At 29.1% G+C, this 20628-nt stretch overlaps 2 protein-coding genes and 1 long non-coding RNA gene across 6 annotated transcripts; 1 reads left to right on the forward strand and 2 right to left on the reverse strand.

Moving 5' to 3' along the window:
- Nucleotides 1-158: 158 nt before the first annotated feature.
- LOC124956744 (eukaryotic translation initiation factor 3 subunit G) lies at nucleotides 159-2074 on the reverse strand. Its single transcript, XM_047512940.1, has 3 exons — nucleotides 1914-2074; nucleotides 1091-1540; nucleotides 159-1016 (listed from the first exon to the last, which is right to left on the reverse strand). Exons 2-3 carry the CDS (start codon nucleotides 1536-1538, stop codon nucleotides 601-603), a joined length of 864 nt encoding a protein of 287 aa, XP_047368896.1. The 5' UTR covers nucleotides 1539-1540; nucleotides 1914-2074; the 3' UTR covers nucleotides 159-600.
- A 9-nt stretch (nucleotides 2075-2083) lies between these two features.
- LOC124956740 (calcium homeostasis endoplasmic reticulum protein) lies at nucleotides 2084-7024 on the forward strand. 3 transcript variants are annotated; one of them, XM_047512928.1, is made up of 8 exons: nucleotides 2084-2275; nucleotides 2646-2816; nucleotides 3658-4321; nucleotides 4396-4467; nucleotides 4909-5305; nucleotides 5384-5787; nucleotides 5883-6248; nucleotides 6367-7024. In XM_047512928.1, exons 1-8 carry the CDS (start codon nucleotides 2257-2259, stop codon nucleotides 6659-6661), a joined length of 2388 nt encoding a protein of 795 aa, XP_047368884.1. In that variant the 5' UTR covers nucleotides 2084-2256; the 3' UTR covers nucleotides 6662-7024. The 3 variants fall into 3 exon arrangements, with proteins under 3 accessions (XP_047368884.1, XP_047368885.1, XP_047368886.1); XM_047512929.1 differs by lacking the exon at nucleotides 2084-2275 and adding an exon at nucleotides 2337-2496; XM_047512930.1 differs by lacking the exon at nucleotides 2084-2275 and having other exon boundaries at nucleotides 2677-2816; nucleotides 3720-4321.
- Nucleotides 7025-14480: 7456 nt separating this feature from the next.
- Nucleotides 14481-16824, reverse strand: LOC124956691. 2 transcript variants are annotated; one of them, XR_007103340.1, is made up of 6 exons: nucleotides 16201-16824; nucleotides 15804-15994; nucleotides 15568-15712; nucleotides 15085-15299; nucleotides 14817-14998; nucleotides 14481-14732 (listed from the first exon to the last, which is right to left on the reverse strand). It is a non-coding gene; the product is annotated as an uncharacterized LOC124956691 (long non-coding RNA). The 2 variants fall into 2 exon arrangements; XR_007103339.1 differs by having other exon boundaries at nucleotides 15568-15994.
- Between the last annotated feature and the right edge of the window lie 3804 nt (nucleotides 16825-20628).

A 20628-nucleotide genomic window follows, 5' to 3' on the forward strand; every position in this document is an offset into this window, starting at 1 on the left:
ACAGATACTCCATGAGAAGATCTAATTACTTAACAATACAATGTGCAATAAATTAAAAGTACATTGTAAGCAAACTCACTTGGAATTAAATTGGACAATGAATAAGAGGGTAGGTATCTCAAATGTATCTCCTGCTACATTACAAAATGCCAATATAATTGGGCTGTTAAATGATCTTTAATTATATGCATAGCAATGGTCAAGACCCGTGTGTACATATTCTCTATTTAAAATCAATTTTAAGTGTAAAACAGTTAAAAGAAAAAAAAAAGAAAAGAAAGAAAAACATGATGTTTTCAGAAAAAATAACTTGAAAAATATTTGCGAATTGAAAAAGATCCGTGATAAGCGTCTGTGTAAAATAAAGAAGGAACAACATAATTTTTTACCTTATTAAACTTCAATTTGTAAGATTACAAATTAATTTCACTATGTGTTATATCATTTGAAGATATCGAATGTAAAAGTGGAAAATACGATATACCATAAAAATATTTACTACTCCTGTTCTTGGGCCTCACAACTTGGCACGCCCATTAAGTCCAGCGTTTTGTTGTAAATATAGGTCATGTTTCTCTTATCGTTACATATCAAATTGAATTAATTATTTTGTTGCTGCGGTTTGGACCATTCTACGCTTAAAATAAGATGATCGTATCCATAACCGTCAAGAGTAGCAATTGCTTTGGCGGCCTCTGCTCTATATTTGAAATGGACATATGCGAATCCTTTGCATAAAGTAGTTTGTTTCTCCTTTGCTAAATACTGTTTTACAACTGTTCCAAAAGGTTTAACAAGTTCATCTAAATCTGCATCCGTAGTACTTTGGGACAAATTAGAAATACGAATGGCTGTGGTGTCATCCCTACGTTGCATTTGCATCGCATCGCCACGCTTATTGCCACCATCTCGCATACTCGGCGGTACATATTTACTTCCTTGTGGTTTCAATTCAGCTATTGCTGCACCAGGAACAGCTGGGTTGACAAGGGGCTTCTTATCATCCGGAACTTTTCCTAAAAATAATAATACTTATAGTTTGAAATCTATCCTTTTGGAATCTATAAAAGGTTCCTTTAAACATACGTACCACCGGCAAGTACGGTATCTTTGTATGGACACTTTGACGTCCAATGATCTCCGTTACAGTTACGACATTTAACAACACCTTTGTCGCCCATATTTTTTAATTTATCGAGAGTATCTTCTTCTACTTTATTTTCTTCTTCTTTACTAGATATAAACTGCATAAAGACATCTTCTGCACCAACCGTAGTAGCAGGATTGGGACCTGGCCTGTCGTCGGCAGAGTCTCCAAATTTGGCCCAATTCTTTCTTGCAGCTATAGTTTTTGATACTATACGACGTTCTATTTTATACGTACGCACAACTTTTACCTTCTTATTATCTTGATTATATTTGTATTCTGTAAGTATCTTAAATCCATTCTCATAAACCTCAGAAGGCGGAGGCAGTACTCCTCCTTCTTCTTCGACTTCATCCGCCCAACTGGACTTTATGTCAGATGCTACCGGCATTTCTACAATATACAAATTGTCATTATTATTCAAATATTATGTGCCAATGAACTATATTGTCAATATATACAAAAACATATACAACTGCCAGATGAAATTTCATTTACGCATTTAGGTTAGGTATCTCAAATATGTACGTATGCATGTATGAGGTTAGAAAATCATTATTCCGAAGTCTAGATAATATATAAAACTCTATTCTAATCTAAGTACGTAATAATTACGAGTAATAAATATTATTACAGGGAAATTGAAACTATGTTCAAGGTTGCAAGGAAAGTTTTATTCTTGCACAAGACGCGTACATATCGGAATACCGTGAGATTAGTCTATGAGAGATAAATGGAATGAATACTTGAAGAATTCATACGTAACCTTAGCGATTTGTTCTTGTAAATCGGTAAAAATCTATAATATGATTAACTTGAAATATAATTGAAGGATTGAGAAAGTCTGGACGGTATGTCAACCAGAAAATGTGATACTTATAAAAATGGTGGAACTTCCGCATGTAAAATGTCCAGTTATTAGAGCAGCGCCACTCGTAGCCAATCAAGAAACTATCGGTTAATGATGGCGACGTCTAGCGTCTTGTGTTGGTTATAAAGAAGATAATGTTTTTCGGAGCCGTATTCCGATCATACAAAAGAGAAGGTCCAATTTTATAAAACGTACAATCGTTATTTAACTGTGAAAGTACTCAAAAGAAGTCGCGATAATGGACCAAGCACCCGCAGGTAATTACAAACAGTATTAGGCTCGACGGAAAGTCAGGCCTGTGGCGCGCGATCTCGCACTTTCCAGCATAGAAGAAAGCACGATTTATACTTCGCTTTCGTATTAATCGAAAAATATTTATGATTAATCGTCTTAGCATTTTATTTGCTCAAAGCCGCAGATCGGTGTGTAATGTGTCACCGTTACGTGATATTAAATATCAGCAGTTCATAATTTTCAGGTTACAATGGGCACATTTTAAGAGAGGGGTCATATTTAAACAATATTCTTTTATATTTATAAATACGTTTCTTTTGTTTCTTTTTAATGGATCTTACACTAAGCATTAATCGATGTTTCTAATTGTTTTTCTTTTCGTATAACGCATAGATACAGAATTACGGAACATCATTGACAAACTGGCACAGTTTGTTGCCCGCAATGGACCCGAGTTCGAGCAGATGACCAAAAATAAGCAGAAGGACAACCCTAAGTTTGGTTTCCTGTTTGGCGGGGAGCACTTCAACTACTATCAGTACAAAGTGACTACAGAGCAAGCCAGTAAGTGGGATACAGCCCCTTAACAGCTACAACAATTGAGAAGCATAAAGGCCATGCTTTATTCAACGAACAAGGAATGACTTTGACAAAAAAATAGAATAAAATAAAGTAAAATAATAGATAATAGCAATAATAATAATAATAATAATAATAATAATAATAATAATAATAATAATAACAATAATAATAATAATAATAATAACAATAATAATAATAATAATAATAATAATAATAATAACAATAATAATAATAAAAGTAATAATAATAATAGTAATAATAATAATAATAATAATAATAATAATAATAATAATAATAATAATAATAATAATAATAATAATAATAATAATTATAATTATAATAAAAGAGATACGGGTGAAAGGAAATTTCTGAATTCATCGTACAAAAGTATTTATCACCAAATGTGAGAACTTCGTATCAAGATTTTGGGATTGCTATTTGTTAAGCAGAACGCTTTTGCTAAAGACATCTTGTATTCCTCGACAATGGTGATTTTGAGAAGACGTAGCTTTAAGATTCTTACTGGAGCTTATCTGATACAGAGTATATTGTCAGTGTATCACTTAAATCTATGTGGGACATATCCATTCCCCATAATATATCCTGTAAAACGCTAGTAATATAGAAATATAAAACAGGAAAAGAATATAGTGCTCCCAAAAGACTTACCGCATTTTCTGATATACTTCTCTAATAACTACCAAGAATTTTATTATGCACTGATAAAAGATAAGACAACAGAAATTGGACTATTTGTATACTTTTTCAATAACAATTGAAGAAATCAAACATCTTACAATAATCCACCGTCATTCGTTTACAGTTTTAAAGCAAAAAGGAATAAATCCAATGCAAAATGCAGACCCACGTTTAAACGTTTCGCAGCAGCAGCAAACAGCCGCTACCGCCACGCAGCCACTGAATAACGTCAATCTAACGTCTGGCCTAAATACTCAGAACAATGGATTAAATCCAGTGGTTGGAATAGGGCCCGTGGGAAATTCGGCTGGTACGGTGATACCAGGAGTACCTGGACAAATTGGAGGACCAACAAATACTGGACCACCAATTGGATCGGTACCATCTGGCATGGGAGGTGTAAACCCACCTATAGGTGGAGTGACACCAGCTGTTAACATCGGTGGCCCACCAGCATGGCTTCAAACAGAACTGGCCAACCTTCAGTCGCAACAGACGACTCTGCAGGAACAAGTTAGACAATCGGAACAAAATCTTGCTGCCCAACATGCTGCATTGATGGCGCAACAACAAGGCAGAGTAGAGGATGCTGTCAGACAAGCTCAGGAAACGGCTCTGCAAAATAGTGCACAAAGCACAAACACAGATCTTACCGCATTTGATACAGTTCTACAACCTATTATTGATAGCTGCACGAAAGATAGCATAAGCGCGGGAAAAGCTTGGATCCTTCAAAATTCTGTCACACCACAAAGCAATCAAGTAGTTGCCGACCATTTATTGAAAAAGTATTGTAAAATTTTCATTAAATCATGACTTTCAATTTGAAAATATATTCTTACACGATACTTTTCTATTTCAGAGTTATCCAAGGATCTACGTTTAGTCATAAGCTTCATATTATATATTTGGTAAATGATGTCTTACATCATTGGTGAGTATACGAATGATTTTTTTAAGAATACGAATCTGTTATTTATATTATATTTTACTAAATGACTAGTATTCATTAATATTAGATATTATTTATACTTTGTCCGTCCTCCCTCTTTGTCTTTGATAATTGATTAATAATAGTAGGTGTATCATTAAGATTGAATAGAGGTCTTTATTTGATTGCGAAATTGTTTAATATATCAAATGTATAATATTTCTATAATTATATATATATATATATATATATATATATATATGTATATATATATGTATACATACATACATACAATATACATACATACATACATACACACACACAAACACACACATATATGTGTGTGTGTGTCTTTGTGTGCGTATGCCTGTGTGTATGTATGCATGTATGTATGTATGTATGTATGTATGTATGTGTGTGTGTGCAACATATAACATTTCTTAGTGCTAGAAAAAAATCTATGGATCTTCGGAAGGCAATGGAAAGTGTTGTTGTTCCCATGTTCTGTAATACTTCATTAGCTGCATCCGAAGAGCAACTTAACAAGCTTAATAAATTGTTAAGCCTTTGGGAATCGAAGAATAATTACTTTGACGAAGGGATTATAGATAAATTAAAACAACCGAGCGCATCTTGGTCCGAATATCAAGCTAATTTGGTATCGCAACATGCAAGTGCTATTACTCCAATCACAACTTCTACGAAGCAAACATTCGATAATTATCAAGCGCAACATCAAGCTTTTGTTACGCACGCTTTGAGACAAATTCAAAATATTGAACAGCAAAAAATAGCGATCGATCAGCAACTTAAAGCACCGCCCCCGCCGCCCCCGCAAATGGTACTACTTTCGTTTCGCTTTGTCATTTCAATTGATTATAATATTAATGCTTATGAAATAATGGGATTGTTTTCACAGAATCAACAGAACATGTCATTACCCCCCAATCATACTGGCCCAAGCGGACCGATGGGTAGCGACGTTAATTTTAGCCAACCTCCGCCTGGTTGGGGCGTAGCGCCAGGAAACGAACCACCACCATTCGCGAACGTTCCTTTACCGGATTTTTCTAAGCCTCCACCAGGATTTGGCCCACCTCCTGTCATTCACGAACCGTCTGTCGAGGATTTGATGCCTAGCATGCCTTACTTTGAGTTGCCTGCAGGTTTAATGGTTCCGCTCATTAAACTGGAAGACGGAGAATATAAACCTTTGGATCCCGACGCAATCAGACTTCCACCGCCCGCACCACCCAGTGATCGATTGGTTGCAGCCGTAGAAGCATTTTACGCACCTCCAAATCACGATTCACCGAGAGACAGGTGAAGAAGTTATAATAAATAATTTTAGCCGATATATAATCAAAGTGCATGTAATATTCTGTGCCTTAATTTAATTATTTATTGTATTCTATTAGCGATGGATGGGAGAAACTTGGTCTCTACGAATATTATAAGGCAAAAAATTCTGCCCGTAAACGCAAGGAGGAAGACATTGTGGCTGGCATTAGACAAAAATCAAAATCTCCGTCGCCTATTTTAAGGCCAAGATCGAAAAGTCCTAGCCCACCAAAGAAACGTTACAGAAGCAAATCTCGTAGTAGATCGAGATCTAGATCGAGGGGTAGGAGTAGATCGCGATCACCAACGGCGAATCATAGACGTAATAGCCGTAACAGTAATCATAATACTAGGAGTCGTAGAAGAAGGAACAGTAACAAAGATCGAAGTCCAGAGAGGAGATTGGACAGACAAGATCGTAGTCCAACTCCTCCGAGTTTTCTGTAAGTTATCAATTTCATTTACTTAATGAAAATTATTTTCTTTCCTATTGAATCTTTAAATTGTTTTTCATATACATATTTTATTCCTGCAAACGATTATCTTTTTGGATTCTTTTAGCGGATCGACGTATAGCAAAGCCCCGCAAGAAATAAGCCTCGACGAAAGTAATAAGGGGCACCAGTTGTTAAAAAAAATGGGCTGGGGTGGTGCAGGACTAGGTGCCAACGAGCAAGGTATCGAGGCTCCTATATCGGGTGGTGAAATTCGAGATAAAAACGACCAATACAAGGGAGTTGGCATCAATTTGAACGATCCGTATGAAAATTTTCGGAAGAGTAAGGGACAGGCGTTTATTACTCGAATGAAAGCAAGAGCGGAAGAACGTGCCGAAGAAAGGGGTGAACGGGACTGAGTATATATATTATTAAACGAATGTATATGTACGAAGTGTTATCGGGACAAAGTGAGAGATGGGCTTATTACCGAGGATGAGAGAAAATTTATTCAGGCTTTGAAAGCAGATCGACACAATTTCTGCCATTTTTTCGCCTATGAGGGCTGCATTTCAATATACTTGTCCATATATTAGATCCTATTGGTGCACTTGCAACTACTAATTTACTTTTACACGTATCTTTACAAGATATTGACATTAATAAACGACATATTTTACGTTACAATATATACAAGCTGAATCGGAGGATTTTATGATTTAGTTACGAATGATAGCTGAATGTTTTAGATTAATTTTAGGAATTTTAATTCACGATAAATCTATATATATATGTATATATATATATATATATATATATATATATATATATATATATATATACATTTGTATTAAAATTGTGTCGATCCCTTTCGTAAACTAAATCATTTCTATCCGTCTATCTGCCGGCTGTTACGAAATAATTTCTTATATCAACGAGGCAAATGATTTATAATTATTCATAAATTTATAAGGAAATGAAAAAAAGCTGGCAATATATATGTGTACGTATTGTCTTTTCTTTATTTCAAAATTTAAGGGAATTCGTTAATATATTGTATTATCATTGTACATTTCTTCGATAAGAAATTCAAATAATTCATTCATTAACCTAATGTCAGGCGTAAAAAGAATTAATGTTTAAATGTGAACATTTAAATGAAAGAGATCCTTGGAAAGTCATGTAGTAAAAGGTTTTTATAGCAACATTCTGAATGTATACGTTATAACCCTACTTTACAGTTTGTCCCGCCTAAAAGTTAATTATCTTGAGAATTACTCGAGAAAATTGCGCTCTTAATGAGTGTGTATGAGAGAGTACAACCATCGTGCAGCAAGTACACGAGACGATTCTGCATGAAACTTGACGCTAAGTATATATACTTGTATTTAGTAAGTTAATAAATAATGATTATATTAAATATACATATATATATGTACGTATATATATATATATATATATATATATATATATATATATATATATATGTATATACACACACACACACGAGATTTCAAGAGTGAATATCGCATGATCGATAACCTTCTTTAGTACTTTGCATAAAACTTTTATTTCATTCATCATTCAATATTAACAGAAAATCAAAGTGATTAAGTTTTACATAATTGTTTAAATCACATCGCATCGTTAAACCACGATTTAATTCTTCTATCATCAACTGGACATCGTTGGAAATTTATGTACGCAGCAAACAATCATGAATATCAAACTAATTATATATTAATCTTTAATTTTTACTAAATACACAATTACAACTAAGTGTATAAACTGTTCGTTTTTTTATGAAATTTAAATATATTGCACAGAGCACGTTTAGTACTTTTTTAATTAATCCTCATCATAAGTTTTTTTATTTTTATTTATAATCTATACATGAAAACTCGATAAAAGATTCAACGATTATAATATTGTTTTGCATCATTCTGAATCTCGTCTAATTATGAAACATGATGTGAGTGAATTAATGTGAAGCAATGATTATATATAGACGGGCATTATAAAAAATTTATGTAATAGATAAAATTAAAGACAAATAGAGGAGAATAATATTGCTTACCTTGAATGTAATAAAACTCCATTTGTTACGCGCCGACCTTCATTTCTTTTACGAATACGTAACAATGAAAATTTCAGAGTCGCGTTAAGAGGAAAAAGAAAAAAACATAAACAAAAGAAGAAGACTCCAGGAATATTTTTCTTACATCGATCGTTCAATGTCAACAACAAAATATCCTTTGGAATAGCCGTGCGTATTAATACGTCGGTAGTTTTTTCGTACGCCGAAGAGTAAACGTCGAAATGAAAAATCTACATTCAATCGTCTTATAGATTCGATCATTTTATAATTATTTAAATAAAGTACAGTGCACTCGAAGGTAAGAATCAAATAATATTAGATTGCGTAAAGCGTTGCATAACTCTTAAGATTAATTAGATAGAAGTTTGCTTTTTCAATTTTCATCGTTCAATAATGTCAACAAGAAGGACATTAAACTGGAAGGACAAAGCGGGTTACCACGTCAGTCTTTTTTCGTACTCCAAAAAGAAAACATCGAAATAGAATCTCTCCGTACCGCTACATTTAATTATCTTACATATACTACCATTTTATAATTATTTAAACAATTTACAATGTAAACGAAATACGACAATGCAATATTTAAACAACAGTGTATTTCGCTAAAAATCGTATAGCTCTTTAGACCCTTCTCTAACGGACGCGTGATAGAATAAACTAATATATGATCAATAGTATATTAGTTTAAACATTAAGAAGACGGCAATGCACGAGAACCTTGAAATAATTTTAATATAATAACTTCTATACTTTCAAAATTTAGTCTTGGAGTAGTTGACCTTGCATAATATAAATTTAAAAGCGCTTTTTCTTAACTTTGATGATAACTCAGTTTTATGTTTTATTCCGTCGTGCGCATATCACATTCTCTCTTTCTAAACGTGAAAATTTATAAATTAATACTTTCAGTTTTTCAATTATTTAAATAATCTAATATTTAAACAATAATACATTTGTTTAAATATTAAAAGGACGGAATCGCGCGAGAAACTAAAAATAATTTTAATTTAATATTTCAATACTTAAATCGAAATTGGCCTTGTGTAATATAAGCATAAACGGTCTTTTGATTAACTCTAACGATTACGGAGTTAGTTTTCTTTTGTACTTCGACGAATGCACATTACATTATCTTTTTCTTAACGTGCAAACTTGTAAATTAATACTTTCGATAACTTTTTTATTATGCTGTGTAGATTAAAATAATATTTAAACAATAGTACATTCATATAAACATTATAGGTGTATAAACATTATAAAGATCGTAAAGCGTGAGGAACTTAAAATAATTTTAAAACAAATGCCAATTCTTAAAAATTTTAATCTCGACGTTGGTGGCCTTGTGCAATATAAACATAAACGATTCTTCGATTAACTTTGAAAATTACCGAGTTAGTTTACTTTTGCACTCCGACCAGTGCACATCGGCTCTCTATTTTTACACATGCGAAAAATTATAAATTAATATCCTCGGTAATTTTATAATTATTTAAATAGTCTTTAATGTACACGGGAATAAGAATAGAGTAATATTCAAACAATAGTATATTTTTTTAAACGTTAGAAATACGAATACACGCGCGGGACTTAGAATAATTTTAATATAAAATTTTATTACTTTAATATTTTAATTTTGGGATAGTTGCCTCGTGTAATATAAACATAAATCTCCTTTTTCTTAACTTAGTTACCCAGTTAGTTTTTTCTTGCACTGTGATGAGTAAGGATTGAAATTCTGTCTTGTTATTGACTTGGGTGATTACCAGATCAGTTCTCCTTTATCCTTTGACAAGTAAACATCAAAAGCCTTTCAGGATCTCTTTCCTGCAAGTATCAATATAATATTTGAGGTAAATATGTTTTTATATCGCACGTTTCTTCAATAATTTATACAGTTTCTTATTATAACAGTTATATTAATAATTTTGTTTTTATTTTTTTTTTTCAGAATATCATTGCAATCATGCACGAAACAATGATGTAATTGAATATTTGTATCGCTTAACTAAGAATATCGAGAAGTAGAAGCAGTATTCATTTCGTTTACGTTTCGCGATTTAAGAAGCAAAAGTTTTTGCATCGTCTACGTGCAATGCAGTCGTTAGAGTCAATGTTTGTTCGCAAAGTTTATTAATTTTTTAACAGTCGCACAGACTGTATTTATTAAAGACAATGAAGTTTCACGAAGTAAACTCAATGACTGTTCGTTAAAAAATAATTATCGCGTAATAGAGTCAGTGCATCATTGAAGAGATTCTTGATCAACTTCGATGTCGTCCTATCTAATTTTCAATCACATACGAATCATTCACTCTCAATTTCGATATGAACGAGTGTTTTGGAGTCATCACGGAACTTTTTAAGTAGTGACTGAGTTTTTAAGTCCCTCCAATCATTCAATCATATCCGAATCGGCACGGGTGATCGGTTGTAATTAATTAGTAGAAGAGCATTAAGTGACCACGAGTAAAATTCTTCGGAGATTTACTCGTGTATGGTTTCTTATTTTTTGATTTATTTATTAGATCAGGATGGGGTCTTGCTAAAACGCGTTTATAATTATTTAAGCTTTTAAATATTTTAATACATTTTTAAATATTTTACTCGCGCGGAAATAAGTAAAGAATCGATATTTATGAGTTCTAATAAAGAATGAGCAAGAAGATATTCGTGATAGATAGTTTCTAGATTACAAACGAAACTGTGAATGATTTTATTAAAATAATTAAAATATTCGCTTGTAAAAAGGAACGTCCAAGGGTTTGCTTTATATTTTTAAATAATTATTAATAAAATATATAATCAATTTAAATTAATAAAAGAAAAGTCTTGATGAAGTTATTGGTTTTAAAAGAAAAATCGAGTAGAATGATTGCTAAAAAATAAAGAGACGTAATCCGTAAGCCTAGATGATAAATTAATTAATTTTTAGTTTAGGATTTTCAGCAATTAATATATTGATTCTAATTTCTCTTACCCTGCGAAAAAGTATCTTTCGAAAAGATAATAATGAATTTTCAGATACGTTAGGATTGCGATTTTCTTTCATACCTTAGAATTTGGAATCAAATTTTGTCGTTACAGTTTTAGAGTGATAATTGATTAGGTTGGGGTATGAAGCAAAGAAGAGGCTATATACCGAAGAGGCCCTCACAATATGTGGCTTAAGAGGACAACTATTAGGTTATAGAGTTATTTTCGAAGGTTCACTAGAAACTTTCTAAATTGGTTCTTAGTCGTATTTTAATTTTACCATGTTGTCATTCAAAATGCTGTTATGGTGATGGGTGTAGGGGTGTAGATTTAAAAAACTGAGACGAAGTAACATTCCGTAAATAACATTCCCACATTGCCACTCGTACGCGAATAGGATTATTTCGTATTTTATGCATTTTTAATATTAAACTCGAGATATAAATTTTACACATTTTCTCTTTTCTAAAATTCAATTGAATTTATAATTCTAGTTAATAAAATCAAATTTTACGTTAAAGTCGATTGATAAATTTTGTACATTTTTTCTTTTCTAAAGTTCAATTAAATACATAATTTTAATTTAATAAAATCGAGTTCTATATAAAAATCATATATCTATGAAATGTACAAGTAATATAATATTTCTTTCAGAGAAAATAATATTTCTTTAGATCAGTGTTCAGCATATTTTATTTTTTTTTCAATTAATTTTTTATTTTTCTTATGCTTAATTAAAATAAATTCAGAATTTTATCGTTCGTATAATTATTGGGTCGTTTGGAAAGTCATTTCGTTTTTTTTTTGTAAAAATGAAAGACAATTTTCGTATAATGAACAAATATTTTATTAAATTATATATTGGCCATTCTGGTCCAATACCTTTCGCCATCTTTCTGGCATGATTCCACACGCTCATAAAATTTTTGGTCTTTGCTGGCAAAAAACTGATCGAGGTGGTTTTTGACTTCCTGATTTGAAGTGAAGGTTTTACCGTCTAAAAAATTTTGCAGTGACCGGAACAAATAATAATCCGCAGGTGCCAGATCTGGAGAATATGGTGGGTGTGACATTGTATCCCATTCAAGCTGTGAAAGCTTTTGGCGAGAGACCAAACTTGTATGAGGTCTCGCATTATCTTCGAGAAACACTACACCTTTTCTGTTGATTAATTTCACAAATTTCTTTGACACAAATTTCTCTCCGTGAGAACATGGGGAACCCATATATCAAGCTTCGAGGTTAAACCCAGGGCTTTCAAGTGGTCATAAACAGTTGAATTTGATAAATTTAACCTCTGACCGATCTCACGTGTTGTTATTCGCCGGTTTGCATCAACTAGTGCCTTTATCGTGTCTTTATCAGCTTCAATCGGCCTTCCAGAACAACCGGTCTTGCATCTTCGACATCAAAATTGCCGGATCGAAATTTTGCAAACCAGTTCTGGCACTGACGTACTGTCAACACATCTTCTCCCTACACATCGGTTAATTTCTTTCTGACTTGAACAGCATTTTTACCTTTTTTATAGTAAAAAAGTAAAATATGACGAAAATGCTGCTTATTGCTCTCCATATTTAAAAGAGCATCAACCAAAAACTACTGTGTAGAATCAATTGGACTTTTTCACACACAAGCCTTGCTATATCAGCTCTCAGAACATATAATGATTATGCGGCTTAAGTGTGAAGTTGGGTGCAAAAAAATACAATTAAATCCTCTGTCGGGAAAAAACGTAATTACTTTCCGAATAATCCAATATCATCCTATCCTCATTTGACCATGCTCGTATAATAGCAGCTCTAACGGCTATGAGTACATGAATATATAACCAAGAAAAGAATGAGGCGCGAATGATAGAGATCATGGTACATCTATACGCAATATGTACGTATTTATATATACGACAAAAGTACATAAAACACGAGCTTGCAGCAAACAGTTAAATATCGACAACACCGAACATGATACTTCGTATTATTTTCGATAAATAATAATTTCAGTATCAAGAAACGAAATTCTCAACGTATTTCGATACTTAACGAAGCGGCAAAAATGTCAAAGATTTTTCATGTAAATTTTTTTTCATCTATTAATTTTCTTCTCAATATTCTTCTTCTAATTAATTATAACCAATCAATCACTCATGCCGATTCAGACCTTTTGTCCTCAACATGATTGAGTGTGATCGGTGAGACTCGAAAATTTATTAACTACTTAAAAAGTTCTGCGATGGCTCCAAAACATTCCTCCGCGATAAGGTCGAAATTGAGAGTGATTGATTCATAGCTAATTGAATACGTCGTCACTGAAGTGGTTGAAATCCTCTTAAATGATGCATTGACTCTATTACGCGCTAATTATTTTTTAACGAATAGTTACTGAATTTACTTCGCGAAACTTTATTGTCTTTTATAAAGACAGCCTATAAGACTATTTATAACGAAAACTTTACGAACAAACAATGACTCGCATGGACTCCATTGCACGCAGCGATGCAAGTTCACTTGTGTTAAAATGATAGTTATCATTTTAAATAGCAACACGCGACGAACGAATACTGCTTATACTTTAAGATATTACGTATATTTTAACGACACAAACACTTGAATTGTACAAATTATTCAGCAAATACTTAATATAGAAATATATTTATTTTAAGTCATTACTTTGAAACTTACACGAAGAAGATCCTGAGAGAGAGAGAGAGAGAGAGAGAGAGAGAGAGAGAGAGAGAGAGAGAGAGAGAGAGAGAGAGAGAGAGAGAGAGAGAGAGAGAGAGAGAGAGAGAGAGAGAGAGAGAGAGAGAGAGAGAGAGAGAGAGAGAGAGAGAGAGAGAGAGAGAGAGAGAGAGAGAGAGAGAGAGAGAGAGAGAGAGAGAGAGAGAGAGAGAGAGAGAGAGAGAGAGAGAGAGAGAGAGAGAGAGAGAGAGAGAGAGAGAGAGAGAGAGAGAGAGAGAGGAGAGAGAGAGAGAGAGAGAGAGAGAGAGAGAGAGAGAGAGAGAGAGAGAGAGAGAGAGAGAGAGAGAGAGAGAGAGAGAGAGAGAGAGAGAGAGAGAGAGAGAGAGAGAGAGAGAGAGAGAGAGAGAGAGAGAGAGAGAGAGAGAGAGAGAGAGAGAGAGAGAGAGAGAGAGAGAGAGAGAGAGAGAGAGAGAGCTTATTCCGAGCTATGAAAAGATTCGGCGAATTTACAATTGTTTCAGTATTTGTTTATTGTTTTGCATTAAAGATCGTCTAAATAATTGGAAAATTATCAAACTTGTAAATTATTGAAGTAAGTGTATGAAAAGTATTTTGATGTTCTTCAATATTCTCTTAAACCTCCACATTCCATGTCTCATCCGTACCAATAATGTAAAATTTAATGACTGTATGAAGTATCTGGTGTAGATTAAAGTAGAATGAACGTCGTCTTCTTTTCTGTAAACACAATTTTTGAAATAACAATTAAAATCTGTAAACGTTTATTTGAATAAGTGAATTTTTTAAATATATATTTCTTACTTCCAGATTATTATGAACTAACTGAAAAAGTGTTTCAGACATTATCTCCCAAATTACTAAGAAAAATCTTTCCAAAATTTCGAGGCTAAGATTAGCGTGTAGTACCGTTAAAATTTCAATCAAGATAAAACCGATGCATCGCATTAGTAATAGTATCTACTTCTGCTTCTTACATGGGACACCTACAACGATAAAATATTAAAAAAAAATTTTTTTCGGTGAACTACTTATACATTTTATTATAAGCGTAAGAAGGAATTTTACTTACCTCCTATAGCAGGTAACATTTTATGCGCTACAACTATTATCAATAGCCTATAATATGTAAAATACAACAGCTCCATCGATTCGTTCTTAAGCCTTATATACTGCAGTATTCAATTAATGCAGTATCCAACAACATCATCTCTAAACCACCAGTCGTGATAATTATGTATTTTCTTAGATTCCAATTGTTCTTTGGCACAAACTATTTGGTCCAGTCTATAAAACAATTAAATATTTTTAAAATAATATGTTAAATGATCGTAACAATTTTCGTAAATATGTTCCGATTAAGTGTATTACATAAACTTGATATCTGAATAGAATCCTTTTTTTATTTATTATCGAGACTAATATTACTTGCTGTGTATTCAAATCTTTTAATATAATAATATATAATCTTAGAGTATGGTATGTTACATATATTCAGATCGCCTAATAATCGCATAAAAAAAAGTAATTATAAATTATTGTAGAAACAACTCACTTATTGGCCATTAACATTTTATTGATCCTAAATAACGTGAATTGTCGAAAAAATTGATTACATTTGATAACTCACAATTTATTAATTATGAGACGTGACGGTTACAATCACGTGATTGTAAAATAATAATTCAGATGAAACAATCCTGAAATTATGGTGTTAAATTAAAAAAACAATGTAAAGCGTTCGACAAGGGCGTATATACAAATGATTGTAAATATAACTTTACTACTAACAAGTCGCAAATCTTCTGCATGATACAAGTATAAAAGAAAAAAGACAAGACAAAAAAATTAAAAAAAGAATAAAGAATGTAAAAACAATGATAATACTTTCACAAATAAGGTTAAAATTTTACACAACGAGGTATGTATATCTCTCTGCAACCTTAACGATTACTCTCATATGTCAACGTTTTGCGTACAATCTGAAAAAAAAGATAAAAAGAACTTTAATAACAGTGTTATACTCATACAAATGAAATGTAAAAATGTTATTAAACATAAAATGCAAGAATAACTAATAACAAAACTTGATGCTTGAAATTATAATCAATTTTAAAACCTTACTTCAGATTCAGGATAACGACAGAAAATAATACTAAATTACGTCTAAGACTTAAACGAATGGTACCTTAATTATTCCTTCTTCGCCTTTATTCTCTTACTGGTTTTGTACTTGCAAGTTTATGCATATTTTATAAACAATTCAATTTTTCTCCAAGTGAGTAGTTAAATGATACATTGTCAATATTTTACACATACAAACTATAACATTCATTTAAAGGACGTAACAAACCTGAAACTTAATCGTTTTCTATCTTTTTCAATAAATTTGTTAAACTATTAGAACTTTATTAGGTAACATTTCTAGCAGCACAGAACATATTTATTCTTTACATGAATTTTAAAACATTATATTCTAGCTAATTATCACACAAATGAATTACTCGTTAACCAAAAAAGAAAATGAATAAATAAAATACAATAATAATAAAAAAAAGAAATTAATCCAGCACAATCATTATTTTGCATATTATTGTCCTTTAAATCTTCAAATATTACATTCTTTGTATCGTGATTATCGATGAATACGTGTGTGTGCGCGCGATGTGTATATATATATATATATATATATAATCTCCATATTAAGTAATTAATTATTATTTTTCAATAATAAAATAATACAGTAGTATTAATAAAATGAGAATATATGCTACAAAATAATGAAATGTAAATCCCATGTTTGAAGGTTACACCAACGATTATCTACGTATGAAGATGCGCAATGTAAAAACAGTTTCCTGCCCGATCTATAACATGTAAAAAAAACTATAAAGTTCGAAAAAGTAAATTAATATGATAAAAATTCTTCTTATCTTCAATCAGACACTACAGAATATTCGTCATTTATTATTATTATTATTATTACTATTATAATTATTACTATTATTATTATTATTGTAGTTGTTGTTGTTGTTGTTGCTGTTACTGTTGTTGTTGTTGTTGTTATTGTTGTTGTTGTTGTTGTTGTTGTTGTTGTTGTTGTTGTTGTCGTTGCCGTTGCCGTTGCCGTTGCCGTTGCCGTTGCCGTTGTCGTTGTCGTTGTCGTTGTCCTTGTCGTTGTCGTTGTCGTTGTCGTCGTTGTCCTTGTCGTTGTCGTCGTTGTCACTGTCGTTATTATTATTATTATTGTTGTTATTATTGTTGTTATTCTTGTTGTTATTGTTATTATTATTGTTATTGTTATTGTTATAGTTATTGTTATTGTTAATATTATTGTAATTGATATTGTTACTGTTATTGTTATTGTTATTATTATTATTATTATTATTATTGTAATTGTTATTATTATTATTATTATTATTGTTATTGTTATTATTAATGTTCTTATTATTATTATTATTATTATTATTATTATTATTACTATTATTATTATTATTATTATTATTATTATTATTATTATTATTATTATAATTGTTATTGTTATTGTTATTATTATTGTTATTGTTATTATTGTTATTGTTATAGTTATTGTTATTGTTATTGTTATTATTATTGTTATTGTCATTGCTATTGTTATCGCTATTGATATTGTTATCGTTATCGTTATTGTTATTGTGATTATTATTGTTACTGTTATTGTTATTGTTACCGTTATCGTTATCGTTATCGTTATCGTTATCGTTAACGTTATGATTATTGCTATCGTTATTTGTATTGTTATTCTTATCGTTATTGTTACTGTCATTGTTATTCTTATTGCTATTTTTATTATTATTATTATTATTGTATAGATATTGTTATTATTATTATTATTATTTTTAATGTTATTAAAATTATTATTATTCTTATTATTGTTATTATTATTATTATTGATACTATTATTGTTATTGTTATTTTTATTGGAATTGTTGTTGTTAGTATTGTTATTATTATTGTTATTGCTATTGTTATGGTTATTATTATTATTATAATTATTGTTATTGTTAATATTCTTATTGATATTATTCTTATTGTTATTGTTATTGTTATTATTATTATTATTATTTTTATTGTTATTATTTTTATTGTTGTAGTTATTTTAATTTTTATTGTTATTGTTATTGTTATTATATTTATTTCTATTATTATTGCGATTATTATTATTTTTACTGGTATGGTTATTGTTATTATTACTGTTATTGTAATTGTTATTATTATTATTATTGTTATTAATATTATTTTTGTTCTTATTGTTATTATTATTATTATTATTACTTTTATTATCATTATGATTATAATTGTTAATGTTAGTGTTATTTTATTATTGTTATTATTATTATTATTGTTATTATTATTATTGTTATTATTATTATTGTTATTATTATTGTTATTGTCTTTGCTATTGCTATTGTAATTGGTATTTTTATTGTTAGTTTTGTTATTGTTATTATTATTGCTATTGTTATTGTTAGTATTATTGGTATTGTTATTTTTATAATTATTATTATTATTGTTATTCTTATATTTATTGTTATCATTATTGTTATCGTTATCGTTATCGTTATCCTTATCGTTATCGTTATTGTTATCATTATCGTAATTTTTATTGGTATCGTTATTGTTATTGTTATTATTTTATTTGTTGTTCTTATTATTATTGTTATTATTATTATTTTTATTGTTATTTTTATTATTATTATTATTACTATTATTATTATTATTATTAATATTGTTATTATTATTGTTATTATTATTATTATTATTGTTATTATTACGAATATTTATTGTTATTGTTATTGTTATTATTATTATTACTATTGTTATTGTTATTACTATTATATTGTTATAATTATTATTATTATTATTATTGTTTTTGTTATTAATGTTATTATTATTATTATTATCATTATTATTATTATTGTTGTTATTGTTATTGTCATTATTATTGTTATTATTCTTGTTATTGTTATGGTTATCGTTATTATTGTTATTATTGTTGCTTTTATTATTATTATATTTATTGTTATTTATATTATTATTATTACTATTATTACTATTATTATTATTATTATTGTTATTGTCATTGTTATTCTTATTATTATTATTATTATTATTATTGTTATTATAATTCTTATTCTTATTATAGTTATTCTTATTGTTATTGTTATTGTTATTATTGTAATTGTTATTGTTATTATTATTATTGTTATTATTATTGTAATTTTTATCGTTACTGTTATTGTTATTATTGTTTTTTGTATTGTTATTGATATTGTTATTGTTATTGGTGTTGTTGTCCTTACTGTTATTATTATTCTTACTGTTATTGTTACTCTGATCGTTATCGTTATAGTTATTGTTATCGTTTTTGTTGTCGTTTTCGTTATTGTTACCGTTACCGTTATTGTAATTGTTATTGTTATTGATATTGTTATTGTTAATGTTATTGTTATTTTTTTGCTATTGCTATTGTTATTATTATTATTATTATTATTAAGATTATTGTTATTATTATTATTATTATTATTATTGTCATTATTGTTATTATTGTTATTTTTATTGTTATTGTTATTGTTATTGTTGTGGTTATTGTTTTTGTAATTATTCTTATTATTTGATTCTTATTATTATGATTATTGTTTTTTTTATTGATATTGTTATTGTTATCGTTATTGTTATTTCAATTTTATTATTATTTTTATTATTATTATTATTGTTATAATTTCGATTACTATTGTTATTATTATTACTATTATTGTTATTGTTATTATCATTGTTATTGTTACTGTTATTGTTATTGTTACTATAATTTTTATTTGTTATTTTTATAATTATTATTATTATTGTTATTGTTATTTTTATTGTCAATATTATTGTAATTATTGTTATTACAATGGTTATTGTTTTACTTATTGTTATTGTTATTGTTTTTTTATTGTAATTTTTATTATTAATGTTACTATTGTTATTGTTATTATTGTCATTGTTATTATTATTATTATTATTATTATTATTACTATTATTATTATTATTATTATTATTATTGTTATTATTATTATTATTATTGTCACTGATATTGTTACTATTATTATTACTGTTATTTTTATTGTTATTATTATTATTATTATTGGAATTATTGTTATTATTTTATTGTTATTACTATTGTTATTGTTATTGTTATTGTTATTGTTATTATTGTTATTATTATTATTATAATTGTTAATGTTATTTTAATTGTAATTGTTATCGTTATTGTTTTTGATAATGTTATTGCTATTGTTCTTGTTATTTTATTATTTTTGTTATTGTTATTATTATTATTATTATTATTATTATTGTTATTATTATTAGTATTAATATTATTTTTATTTTTTTTTTTATTGTCATTATTGTTATTATAATTATTATTGTTATTGTTATTATTATTGTTATTCTTAATGTAATGTTATGGATATTGTTATTGTTATTGATATTGATATTCTTATTATTATTATTGTCATTGTTGTGATTGTTGTTATTATTATGATTGTTATTGTTATTATAATTGTTATAATTGTTATTATTATTGGTAATATTA

This window comes from Vespa velutina, chromosome 23, assembly GCF_912470025.1.
Source record: "Vespa velutina chromosome 23, iVesVel2.1, whole genome shotgun sequence".
NCBI lineage: Eukaryota > Metazoa > Arthropoda > Insecta > Hymenoptera > Vespidae > Vespa > Vespa velutina.

Coding starts and splice junctions, on each gene's coding strand:
- LOC124956744 (XM_047512940.1), bottom strand. CDS start 1,538: ATGCCGGTAGCATCTGACATAAAGTCCAGTTGGGCGGATGAAGTCGAA. Junction 1,017..1,090: donor AGATACCGTACTTGCCGGTG/GTACGTATGTTT, acceptor TATTATTTTTAG/GAAAAGTTCCGGATGATAAG.
- LOC124956740 (XM_047512928.1), top strand. Junction 2,817..3,657: donor AGTGACTACAGAGCAAGCCA/GTAAGTGGGATA, acceptor ATTCGTTTACAG/TTTTAAAGCAAAAAGGAATA. Junction 6,249..6,366: donor CCAACTCCTCCGAGTTTTCT/GTAAGTTATCAA, acceptor GGATTCTTTTAG/CGGATCGACGTATAGCAAAG.